Genomic DNA, 13,078 nt, shown 5'->3' with positions numbered 1-13,078 from the left:
AATAATTAAATTATATAGTATGTTAAAAGAAGATAAGTGCCATGGGACAGACCAAGCAGAGAGTGCAGAGAGGGATTCGATCTTTGAAAAGGCAGTCAGAGACGGATGCAGCAATCTTGCAAGGCAGGAAGAATGAAGCTCACGGAGGCGAGGGTGCCCAAGGTCACAGCTAGCTATGGCAGAAGATGGGATTTGAACACAAGCCTGTCCCAAGCCCTGGCTGTTTCCATTTCAGCCTTAATCTTGTAAAGGCTTTTATACTGACATTCTCAAACATCGCAGGATTAACCAGGCCCAACCCTGCTAATTTTCAGAGATCAGATAACGTTAGCTAGGGTGAATCTAAGAACAAAGAGTACACAGACGGCATGGCTCTGATTAAAAGGCACACAATTTAGAAACAATACTGGGACCCTGGAGGTCTAGGACCTCCAGACCGTTTCCTGGACTGTGACACTTCTTTGAGGTGGCCTGTCTGTCCTGGAGCTGGTTTGAGGGAGGCGTGTTCTCCCAGGGCTTCTCACAGGAGGTTGACCTTCCTCCCCAGGCCGCCTGATCTTTGACAACCTGAAGAAATCCATCATGTACACCCTGACCAGCAACATCCCCGAGATCACGCCCTTCCTGATGTTCATCATCCTCGGTATACCCCTGCCTCTGGGAACTATAACCATCCTCTGCATTGATCTCGGCACTGACCTGGTAAGGGCCAAGCTGGTGAGCAAGAGATTCCCAGAATTCTGCCTCCTAAGCTCCCTGCTTTCTGCCTGGAGCTATCTTACTAAAACTCATGACAACCCACTTATGATCCAGCTCTCGCACCTCCTGCAAGATGGATTGAGGCTGCGTCAAGACAGAATGGTAGAGCTTGAATTACTGCTGGGTTTCCTTCTGAACTTTGTGACCCCTGTCATCCCCACCCTCCATCCTCCAGGTCCCTGCCATCTCCTTGGCTTATGAGTCAGCTGAAAGCGACATCATGAAGAGGCTTCCAAGGAACCCAAAGACGGATAATCTGGTGAACCACCGTCTCATTGGCATGGCCTATGGACAGATTGGTGCGCCCAGAGGAATGAGGGGTGGAGGGAGCAGGGAGTGGTTTCCCCTGCCTGGCAACATGAGCCATCTCAGTTTGGAAGTCAGGGAGATATTTTCTCAGCAACAAACTGTGCTAGGCCCTGAGAACACAAAGAACCACTCATCTCTGATCTGCCCTTGACTTAGAGTCCAGTACAAAAGGAACAAACATACATAAAATGATAGCATCTCCAAGTGCCAAGTAATGAGTATAGACAGAACATACTACAGGATTACAAAGCAAGCAGGCTCACCATTATGAGGATAGCCAGAGAGGCCTTATGCAGGAAATAGGACTTAAACTTGGTGTGGGAGAGTGGGGCTTAGACTAGTAAGTGTATGGTCAGGTGTGGGAGACCAAAGGAGTGGGGAATTTCATATGGCACAGTTAGAGAGGAGTGAATAAACCAGGTTGGTAGAGCCCTTAGTCTTTATAAAGTAGTGAAAAATAAGACTGTAGACAGAGATATCATTTGTGTTGGGGTCAGCCTTGACAGACATTTGAGGGTCATTAGAAGTCTTTGTTCTTGAGTTTCCAGGTGCAATGGTATTTCAGAAAATAGGGTGAGTGATGAACAGAGTAAGATCCTGGCTCAAAAAAAAAAATTGGGAGAGGGAATCAGTGGCCTCTAAAGTCCTTTTTAGTTTTAAGATTATGTGATTCAAAGCTGACTCTGGGTCAGAGTTTAGAAACAAATGTCAGGGCTTGAAGGAAAGTCCCACAGAGATGAGAGATGACAGGCTTAGGCAGCTGATGGCAAGATTCTTCCGCATTACTCTTCAGACACACACCAGCCCAGCCAGAAGCAAGTCCCAGCCCCCAGCCCTCCCCTGGCCTACCTTTTGGGGCCCTTCTCTGAACCAGGCTCCCCTGTCCTGCAACTCTGTCATTCACAGGGATGATCCAGGCTCTGGCTGGATTCTTTACCTACTTTGTAATCCTGGCTGAGAATGGTTTTAGGCCTGTTGATCTGCTGGGCATCCGCCTCCACTGGGAAGATAAATACTTGAATGACCTGGAGGACAGCTACGGACAGCAGTGGGTGAGTAGAAGGGATAAGGTAGGAGCTGAGACCAGTAAGAGTGAGAGTGACAGGGGAGAGTGGGTGTAGCAAATTTTTTAAGAGAGAAGAAGGGAAGCACCACACAAACAGAGCTGATGCCTTTTCTTCAGTCCTGTATGAGCCTTCTCACACTTGCCCTCTGTCTTCAGCCATAACAGCAAATCCTCTTCTGTTTAGCATAGGCTCATTCTGCTTGGCTCCTCCTGTCTGTTGTCTGGCCCTGCCTGTCTGAGTCCTTTGGCTCCTTGGAGTCTTTGTCATATCAACTTTTCTGAGCCGGTTTCTCTTTTCCCAGGTTTCAACCATGATTGCCCCAGAAATAAATGCTGGGTCCTCTCCTCTTATACTCTCCCTCCATGAGAGTTCAAATGATATGATTTAAAATTTGAGGCAGGGTGCAGTGGCTCACGCCTGTAATCCCAGCACTTTGGGAGGCCGAAGTGGGCGGATCACTTGAGGTTGGGAGTTGAGACCATCCTGGCCAACATGGAGATACCCCATCTCTACTAAAAATACAAAATTAGCCGGGCGTGGTGGCGCATGCCTGTAATCCCAACCAGTTGGGAGGCTGAGTCAGGAGAATCACTTGAACCCGGGGGGCAAAGTTTGCAGTGAGCCAAGATCACGCCATTGCACTGCAGCCTGGGCAACAAGAGTAAAACTCTGTCTCAAAAAATAAATAGATAAATAAATAAATATAAAATTTGAAAACCAGCTGGGCACAGTGACTCACGCCTGTAATCCCAGCACTTTGGGAGGCTGAGGCAGGCAGATTACAAGGTCAAGAGATCAAGACCATCCTGGCCAACATGGTGAAACCCCATCTCTACTAAAAATACAAAAATAAGCTGGGTATGGTCGTGGGTGCCTGTAATCCCAGCTACTCAGGAGGCTGAGGCAGGAGAATCACTTGATCCCAGGAGGCGGAGATTGCAGTGAGCCAATATTGCACCACTGTACTCCAGCCTGGCAACAGAGCGAGACTCCGTCTCAAAGAAAAAAAAAACAAAACCCTGAAAACCTATTTTCTTTGTATATCCCTTCCTAATCATTCTAAACCTTTTTAACCTAGAGATACCTCTCTATAGTTGTCTTTTCTAACAACCAAGATGAATGAGGCTCAAACTGAAGCCCTCTCCCCAACAATATGTGTTTAAGAATTTTAGTAGGTATGCTTTTTTGGTATCTGTGATACTCCTGTCCCAGTTTCTAAGACAGTGGGTCATGTGACATGTGACAGCAATTATTGCTAGAATTGTAGCATCATAGAGGACACAGTAAATTTTCATCATTCTATAGATGAGGAACCTGATCTAGGAAGATTCTGTAACTTGCTCAAAGTCCCACAGTGAATCCCTAAAAGAGCTGGACTTGAATTCTGGACTCTTGATCCCTGCCCAGCACTTTCCCACTTCACCACGATGTCTCCAAGCCAAGCCAATTGCAGGTTTCTCAAATTGTGTTCAAATCTGAATTGTTGGGAAAGTGCCCCTCACATACAGTTGGCTTCCATTAGCTGAGGCTGTAAGGCCATCAGATGTCAATATTCCCAGCTATTAACACTGCTGCAGGATCCAGTGACACCCAAAGTTCTCACTGCTGTGTACCCTGCCAACATCTCAACTCCCAGCTCAAGCCCTTGTTTTCCATCTTGATACTTCCTCCCTGCTGCCAAGATGCAGCATAACATAAATTTACTGACAATAAATTAAAGGTAATTAAAAGTAATTTGAGGTAAAAAGTTAAGAATTCCCCCCTGCACATTGAAGACATCTTGAAGTGTCACAAAAATGTGTTGAGAACAGTTGCCCTGAGCAACAAACTCTACAAAGGCGTGTCCGTGTCTCTTCTATGACTGTAATTTTCAGATAATCTAGTATAGAGCCACCCACCCGGGAAGTGCATGATGCACTGCTAGAAGCAAGGATCGCTTCTTACTTTCTAAATATCTTTCATTAATTCCAGTGATTCCCTCACTCATTTGTTCATTCAGACAATATTTACTGAGCATCTTCTATGTACCAGGTACTGTTCTAGGGCCTGGGGATATGATAGTGAACAAAAATCATCAAGTTATTGCTCTCATGGAGCTTATTTCTAGTTAGGGATGGGAAGACAGATAATAACCAAATATATAATATATTTAATCAAAATATTGTAAGTCCAAGGGGGTCCAAGAAGTGTTGGAACTAGAATACTAGAGTGAGATGGAATTATAAAAATGCTAGTCAGAGAGAGAAAGATGCTTGAAATTACAGAGAAATAATAGGTATTGGAAAGGATAATATCTAGAGTTTAAGGATGGGAGCAAGCAGCCCAGGTGGGGAGTACAGGACAACATCATTGGAGGAGATCAAGGAACTGTGAGACCACGGCATTGGAAGGATCATCAACATGGACATTTCAATCTCCAAAAACAAGGACAGAAGTAATCGTGGAGTAACAGTGTCGGAAGCTAAAATCTTCAAGAAATGATAGGGAGTGACGCAGGTAACGGCAACTGACTGGTCTTATTCTAAGTTCCATGCTCGGCCCATCAATTTCCAGCCTTTGTGTTCTATCATTTAAGGCTCTATATTCCTCTCCAAGTACCACTTTACCACATCCCGTGGGGTTTGATATGTAGTATTTCATTATTGTGCAGTCCTACATATTTTCAAATTTATTGGATCTACGAGTTATTTATAAACATGCTGTTTTAGTTTTTAAAACAGAAGCTTTTCTCTCCAGTCTAATTTAGATGCACCTCTTCTGTGTTCCCATAGCCCTCTGCAATCTCTCTCTTATAACCTGTCTATTGCGCTGACATGGTTAGCATAATTATTTTCCCCACTAGACTCTAAGTTCCTTAAGTGTAAAGTGTGAATGAAAGAACAAATGAATGAATGAATGTCTCCTATCTGATACCACTCTTTGGGGTATTTCTTTCCCCCCTGTATTCACATTGTCCTCTGGCCCCACCATCCTTTCTTTCTGACCTATATCCCCTGACTCTGCCTTCTTCCCTTTTTTTTTTTTTTTTTTTTTTTTTGAGACGGAGTCTCACTCTGTCGCCCAGGCTGGAGTTCAGTGGCGCGATCTCAGCTCACTGCAAGCTCTGCCTCCCGGGTTCACACCATTCTCTCGCCTCAGCCTCCCGAGCAGCTGGGACTACAGGCACCCGCCACCACGCCCGGCTAATTTTTTGTATTTTTAGTAGAGACAGGGTTTCATTGTGTTAGCCAGGATGGTCTCGATCTCCCGACCTCGTGATCCGCCCACCTCAGCCTCCCAAAGTGCTGGGATTACAGGCATAAGCCACCACACGCCCAGCCTGCCTTCCTTCCTAACTCCACCTTCTTCTCTTACCCTATCCTTCTTATTAATTCAATCCATATTTATTGAGCCATGCTACATGCCATCCACCGAACTAAGCACAGGGAGAGGACATAAAGCTAAATAAGGCAAGTGCTTGTTCTTGAGAAGCTCTCAGTCAGGCAAGGAAAACATAAACAAATCATGATACAACATGAAAAGCACTAAAACAGAGACATCTGTGAAGTGCTGTGGGGTCTAAAGAGTGAGGACCTGTCCGGGCACAGTGAGTCACGCCTGTATTCCCAGCACTTTGGGAGGCAGAGGCGGTCAGATCGCCTGAGGTCAGGAGTTCGAGACCAGTCTGGCCAATGTGGTGAAACCCCGTCTCTACTAAAAATACACAAAAATTAGCTGCGTGTGGTGGCAGGCGCCTGTAGTCCCAGCTACTCGGGAGGCTGAGGCAGGAGAATTGCTTGAACCCCAGAGGCAGAGGTTGCAGTAAGCAGAGACCACACCATTGCACTCCAGCCTAGGCAACAAGAGTGAGACTTAGTCTCAAAAAAAAAAAAAAAGAATGAGGACCTGACTCAGCCCAGGGGTCCTGGAAGGTGGGAGAGGAAAGAAGCCTTCGGGTGTACAGAATCCCCTTCTGACACTGTCTCCTCTCTCCCTGCTGTCTCTAGACCTATGAGCAACGAAAAGTTGTGGAGTTCACATGCCAAACGGCCTTTTTTGTCACCATCGTGGTTGTGCAGTGGGCGGATCTCATCATCTCCAAGACTCGCCGCAACTCACTTTTCCAGCAGGGCATGAGGTGAACATCCCACAAAACAGCCCCAGCACTCTCCCAAGCCCCACACACCAGGACATGCCATTTCCCCCTGCCTTTTCTTCTCCCTCCCCGCCACACCCATGAATGTTTCTTCCCAGAAACAAAGTCTTAATATTTGGGATCCTGGAGGAGACACTCTTGGCTGCATTTCTGTCCTACACTCCAGGCATGGACATGGCCCTGCGAATGTACCCACTCAAGTGAGTAAGGGAAGGGATGCAAGCAGGGGATGTGCAGGCACGGGGGAGCATACAGAGGAAGGGTGTGTTTCACTAGGATTGTCATGAGCCAGGAGCTGCCTGGATACATGGAGCTACATGTACACTCAGTGATACAAGGAGAGTCATCTGTGCTCTGATAAGTGGATCTTATTTAGGGAGATATTAGAGACTGTGCCAAATGATCACAACCCACTAGACACACAAATTTAGCAGACTTACCAGTGTTTAACAGAGTGAAATCTTTTTCGTGATGATGTGTGCTGTAGTTGTCCAAGGATACATATTGCTTGGAGCTGAAGTAACCATAAAAATAGCCTAATCTATGCTTAGCTAATTCTGTTGTACTTATGCAAATATGTTTTAATGTATATGTATGTGATCGTGCCTACTGAAATTCTTATTGTCTGGTGCCTTGTCTTGTTCAACTCCAGGTTTTTGCTTTGTTTTGCTTTGCATTAACATTAGTATAGGCTTGATGTGGAAAAATTTATATTTAAAAATGTACAGAGAAAAAAGCAAATGTTCCATTCCACTCCCATCCCCATTACCCAACCCAACTTGCATAGGTAGCCTCAGTTAAGGATTTAGTATGTATTCTTCCAACACATTTCTTTATTTTATTTTATTTTTTATTTTGAGATGGAGTTTTGCTCTTACTGCCCAGGCTGGGGTGAAATGGCGCATTCTCGGCTTACTGCAACCTCTGCCTCCCAGGTTCAAGCGATTCTCCTGCTTCAGCCTTCCAAGTAGCTGGGATTACACGCACCTGCCACCATGCCGGGCTAATTTTTTGTATTTTTAGTAGAGACGTGGTTTCACCATGTTGGCCAGGATGGTCTCGAACTCCCAACCTCAGGTGATCCACCTGCCTGTGCCTCCCAAAGTGCTGGGATTACAGGCGTGAGCCACCACATCCGGCCTTCTTCCAACACATTTCTATGCATGTCTCTACTCTGCTCACCTTTCCATCCCTTGTAATGTTTTACACGATGTTTTATACAATGTAGGCACTCAATTAATGTTTAATAGGAGACATTGGCACTGGCCTTAGACACTCACAATCCAAGGTGGAAATCTCAACTCTACTATGTATTATTCTGTGGCCTTGGACAAGTATGGAACCATTCTGAGCCTCAGCTACACCTGCAAAGTCTCAATAATACACTCCAGGGATGGACCTTGCAGAGTGTTGTGAGATTTACACGTAGAAATGGGCATAAAGCACCAAGCATGCTTAGGTCATGGTAGATGCCTTGTTACTAGTAGCTTTATTCTTGCTGTTATTAATGCCATTATAGACATAATAACAAATGTGGTTGGTATTATCTATGCTTTCAAACACTCTGTGTACACATTAACCATAAAACTTAGCACCTAATATTGCGATTCTGTATTCTGTGTGTGTGTGTGTTCACCCTCTTTTCTCTGATTCCCCTGAGCTCCTTGAGAGCTACTTGAGACCAACGTGTTATCATTTTTATTTCCCCAATACCTAACACAGACAGAGTACATAAAACAATTGTTTGTTGAATGAAGGGGTGGGGTGGCTGTTTGTGTAGAAATGTTTATATTTGTGTGTGTGTGGAATGAGCCATGACCTAGGCTTGTACTGTCCAATACAGTGGCCACTATCCATATACAACTATTGTGCTTTTGACATATGAGACTAGGGAGACTGGGGAAGTAAATTTGTAATTTTATTTAATTTTAATCAAAGTCAAAAACTAAAGCAATGTTTTTCTATATTATAACTTCACTATTTTGGTTGGACTACATTCCCCTTCAACTGTTGAAAATAATTTTGTATCTGAGTTCAAACATTCTGTCAGTGAAAAATATTCACTGAATTTCCAAGACTTAGGTTGAGAAGAAGAATGTAAAATATCTTATTGATAATGCTTTTTTTTTTTTTTTTGAGATGGAGTGTCACTCTGTTGCCCACACTGGAGTGCAGTAGCACAATCTCGGCTCACTGCAAACTCCGCCCCCCTGGTTCAAGCAATTCTCCTGCCTCAGTCTCCTGAGTAGCTGGGATTACAGGCACGCGTCACCATGCCCAGCTAATTTTTGTATTTTTAGTAGAGATGGGGTTTCATCATGTTGGTCAGGCTGGTCTCGAACTCCTGACCTTGTGATCCGCCTGCCTCTGCCTCCCAAAGTGCTGGGATTACAGGCGTGAGCCACCGCACCCGGCCTTGATAATGCTAATATTGAGGCAGGGGTGTAGTGGCTCCAATCACAGCACTTTGGGAGGCCAAGGTTGGGGGATCGCTTAAGGCCAGGAGTTCAAGACCAGCCTGTACAACAAAGTGAGACATCGTCTCAATAAAAACATTTAAAACTTAGCCAGGTGTAGCGGTGCACACTGACGGTCCCAGCTACTCAGGAGGCTGAGGCAGTAGGATTGCTTGAGCCCAGGAGTTCAAGACTGCAGTGAGTTATGATTGTACCACTGCACTCCAGCCTGGACGACAGAGCGAGTCCCTGTCTCTAAAAAAAAATTAAATGTAATTAAAATAAATAATGTTTATATTGATTACATATTTAACTGATATATTGATATCAGTTTTTGATATATTGGGTTAAATAAAAATATTATTAAAATTAATTTCATATGTTTCATTTTACTTATGTTAATGTGGCTACTAGAAAGTATTAAATTTTACATGTGGCTCACATTATATTTCTATTGGACAGTGCTGGTCTAGGCCATTTCTTCTGTCATCCAAGGGAACAACTGCTGTCCTGATTCAACGCCTCCCCAGAATCCATCTTCCTGGTCTAATTATAAAAAGAGGTTGAGAAACAAAACAATGTCCCCATCTTTGTAATACAGAAGCATCAATATATTCGCCGACAAAGTATCCCCACACTAAATGTCTCAGATAGACCCCTCCTGCTCAGACAACCTCCCCTTTGTGGGCACAAGCCCTAGAGTATGCAGAGAGCACAGGGGTCTCCCTCAGCAGCTCCACAAAAGTTGGTAGAGAATCTTGTGAACATTGCATATACTTCTAATATGACATTTATCATATTATATCATCATTGGCTTTTTTTTTTTTTCCCGACGAAGTCTTGGTCTCGCTCTGTCGCCCAGGCTGGAGTGCAGTGGTGCGATCTCAGCTCACTGCAACCTCCGCCTCCCGGGTTCAAGTAATTCTCCTGCCTCAGCCTCCTGAGTAGCTGGGATTACAGGCGCATGCCACCATGCCCCGCTAATTTTTGTATTTTTAGTAGAGACAGCGTTTCACCATGTTGGTCAGGCTGGTCTCAAACTCCTGACCTCGTGATCCATCTGCCTCGGCCTCCCAAAGTGCTGGGATTACAAGTGTGAGCCATCATGCCTGGCTATCACTGGCTTTTTATGTTTCTGTCTCGTGCCTCTCCTCTCCGCTCCCGATCACTAATCCCACAGGATTTGACCTCCTCAAAGGTAGGGCTCAGGCCGGGCATGATGGCTCATGCCTATAATCCTAGCACTTTGGGAGGCTGAGGCGGGCGGACTGCCTGAGCTCAAGAGTTCAAGACCGGTCTGGGCAACATGGCGAAACCCCATCTCTCCTAAAAATACAAAAAAATTGGCCAGGCACGGTGGCTCACACCTATAATCCCAGCACTCTGGGAGGTCAAGGCAGGCGGATCACAAGGTCTGGAGTTCGAGACCATCCTGACCAACACGGTGAAACCCCGCCTCTACTAAAAATACAAAAATTAGCCAGGCATGGTGGAAGGCGCCTGTAGTCCCAGCTACTCAGGAGGCTGAGGCAGGAGAATCACTTGAACCTGGGAGGCAGAGTTTGCAGTGAGCCGAGATCAAGCCACTGCACTCCAGCCTGGGTGACAGAGTGAGACTCCGTCTCAAAAAAAAAAAAAAAATTGCAAAAAATTAGCTGGGCGTGGTGGTGCACACCTGTAATCTCAGCTACTCAGGAGGCTAAGGCATGAGAATCGCTTAAATCCGGGAGGCAGAGGTTGCAGTGAGCTGAGATTGCACTCCAGCCTGGGCAACGGAACACACTCCAGCCTGGGCAACAGAACAAGACTCTGTCGCAAAAAAAAAAAAAAAAAAAAAAGGGATCAACCAGATCTTATTCAACTGCACTGTCTCCAGCACCCAGCACAGTCCCAGGCACACAGTAGACACAAGCAATGAAACGTGCAATTCCTGTGCATTGCCCTCTGCACCTGTCCTCTGGCATCTGTCTCTCCTGCCATGCTGACTGGCTCTTGCTCTCTACAGGATAACCTGGTGGCTCTGTGCCATTCCCTACAGTATTCTCATCTTCATCTATGATGAAATCAGAAAACTCCTCATCCGTCAGCACCCAGATGGTGAGGCTCCCCTGGGCCCCGCTCTGACTGAGTGGTCACCAACCCCCTGACTAGCTCTCCCATCCCACCTAGTCCCTCCAGACCCACCACTGACTTTCTCCCCTCCTCGCTGCCAGCCTTGACTGCGCCTGGAGCCGAGACCTCTCTACCCCTTGGCTGTACCCCTCTGCTCCATCTGACCCTCAGTGCCCTGTGTTCCAGACCTCCCACCTCCAACCTTGTCCCTGCTTTCCCTTCTGCCTGTCTCCCCTGGATGCCTCTAATTCCTTCTCCCAGTTCACGCTGGCCTCTTCTCTTCCACAGGCTGGGTGGAAAGGGAGACGTACTACTAAACTCAGCAGATGAAGAGCTTCATGTGACACAGGGGTGTTGTGAGAGCTGGGATGGGGTCAGAGATTATAAGTTTGACACAACATCTGAGACACTAGGATGAATTATCTTGGATGAGAAAGATGGGCAATCCTGGGCTGGCTTGAGGGAATCATGGGCAGAGGATGAGGTGGGCTGAAGGGAAGCCCAGCCTGCATCTAGCTGGAGCCCCGCAGGGAGGGGCATGGTCCTGCTGAATCCCGTAGCCAGTCTAGACAGTAAATGTCTGGAAAAGCCCTCACCAGCTGGATGTGTCAAATCTGATCTTGGGGGAGTGGGGATTACTGTGAAGCTCCCTCCACAGGTCTTCATGATGACCAGGCTGGGGAAGTGTTTTAAGGACCAGAGTCAAGGCTGGGATAGGATCAGTATCAAGCATCCTTGCCCTTTAAAGTCACTCTCCGAGCCACTGGACAGCAAGGACGGGGCAAATGACTGCCTCAAAATTCCAGCTGAGATCAGAGAAATGGAAGGTGGGGGAGAGAGGAGCAGCTAAGTCACACGTGGGAAGAGGGTCCACAGCATCCGCACAGGGGGTAGGTGGGGTGGAGTCATCTGACCCCACCTTGCAGTTCCTGAGACCAGCTTGCAGACCACAGCGCTGTGGTGCTAGAAGAGATCAGATTGCATCGGTGAAAAGCCTGAAGTCCAGAGAGGTTAAATGACTTGGGAATGGCCATGTGCTGAGTGTTGTCCCTCATCTGAGAAAAGGACAGGTAGGAAGGACAGTCTCCAGGCATACTGGTGGTCCCTGCCCTCTACCCTCGGTCATCAGGGCTCCTCAACCCCATTCTGACCCTCAGCCTGTTTTCTCTGGTGTAGCCTTGAGATAGAGGCTATAACAAGACTTTCTGAATCCCTGTGGCCTTTACTGTGAAGCAGCCGCCCCTGCTCTGCATGGGGTGATGGACTTTCCCAAGAGCCTGGCCTCTGTGCCTGGGCCCAGGTGCATTCTCAGATGAGTGAAAACTCGTGGAGGGCCTTTCTCTCCTGCCAACCTTCGTCTCAGCATTTCTTCCTTCCCCTTCACCCGCTCATTCACTTTTGCTCTGTGAGCCCCTCCACTGTGCCATGTGGGTCAGTTCATTCTCAGGCCTCTTTCAGAGTAGAACATTGGCTGTTCCCAAATGTGTACAGGGTGGAAGAGAAATGCTAACGAAAGCTAGGGGAACACCATCAGCTATTTCCACAACAAAACACATGTACTAGGTGTCTGCACACTACACTTAACACTGGGACGAGGGTTTTATATACACACCATCAAGAAAGTCACATAAATGTTTCCCTACCACCCACTCCATGTTACCCAAGAAGAAACCAAGGTCTGTCCATTTTCAGAACGTGGGCCCTTAATCACTTTCAGACTAGTCTTTCAGTGAGGGCTGGGCCAAAAATACACAAAAACAAAACAAAGCAAACTAAAAAAATAGGCTAGTGATGGGGAAGGACCCGGGGTGGGTCTGGAGGATGAGAGGCCATGAGCTAGCAAAGAGAAGGCCATCATGAGTATCGCCCGCCATTTTCCCTACATCAGGCCCCTCCTCAGAGGTCTCTCTCCCTCTTCTCCTCCCTCTTCCATCACAAGGTCTCCCAGGAACAGTGCTATATCAGCCTGGGGTCCTTCCCCAATTGCTGACATCGCTGAACCAGACCCTGGAAGATCAGTGGGCCAGGGTATATGTGAGTGAGGTGGGAAGCAGGAGCACAGAGGGGCCAGCTCCTCAGGTTTCAGTAGCAGGAGCTTCAGGTGTCTGGTGGGTTAAAAATACAGAGGCCCCAACTCACGGTCATTTGATACCAGTGGCTGAGGCTTCTCAAGTCCAAGGGCCTGAAGGGAAGGAGACTGAGTAGAAAGTAGACAGAGTGAAGCATCAAGAGAGAGCAGT

General features: G+C 46.8%; 1 protein-coding gene across 3 annotated transcripts in view; it reads left to right on the top strand.

Moving 5' to 3' along the window:
* The window catches only part of ATP1A4 (ATPase Na+/K+ transporting subunit alpha 4), a 35,437-nt gene extending 24,004 nt beyond the window's left edge, over nucleotides 1–11,433 (top strand). Inside the window, exons 16-22 of one of the 3 annotated variants that reach the window (XM_016930297.3) lie at nucleotides 548–702; nucleotides 935–1,058; nucleotides 1,975–2,120; nucleotides 6,122–6,252; nucleotides 6,369–6,470; nucleotides 10,732–10,823; nucleotides 11,127–11,433. In XM_016930297.3, coding sequence (XP_016785786.1) covers nucleotides 548–702; nucleotides 935–1,058; nucleotides 1,975–2,120; nucleotides 6,122–6,252; nucleotides 6,369–6,470; nucleotides 10,732–10,823; nucleotides 11,127–11,155 — 779 coding nt within the window. In that variant the 3' untranslated portion in view covers nucleotides 11,156–11,433. Of the gene's footprint in view, nucleotides 1–547; nucleotides 703–934; nucleotides 1,059–1,974; nucleotides 2,121–6,121; nucleotides 6,253–6,368; nucleotides 6,471–10,731; nucleotides 10,824–11,126 lie in introns of those variants that run through there. The other 2 variants (XM_054672568.2, XR_010157589.1) reach the window with 2 other exon arrangements.
* Nucleotides 11,434–13,078: the final 1,645 nt, after the last annotated feature.

The sequence above is a fragment of the Pan troglodytes genome, chromosome 1, assembly GCF_028858775.2.
Source record: "Pan troglodytes isolate AG18354 chromosome 1, NHGRI_mPanTro3-v2.0_pri, whole genome shotgun sequence".
Taxonomy (NCBI): Eukaryota; Metazoa; Chordata; class Mammalia; order Primates; family Hominidae; genus Pan; species Pan troglodytes.
This window is presented reverse-complemented; position numbering and strand designations above follow the sequence as displayed.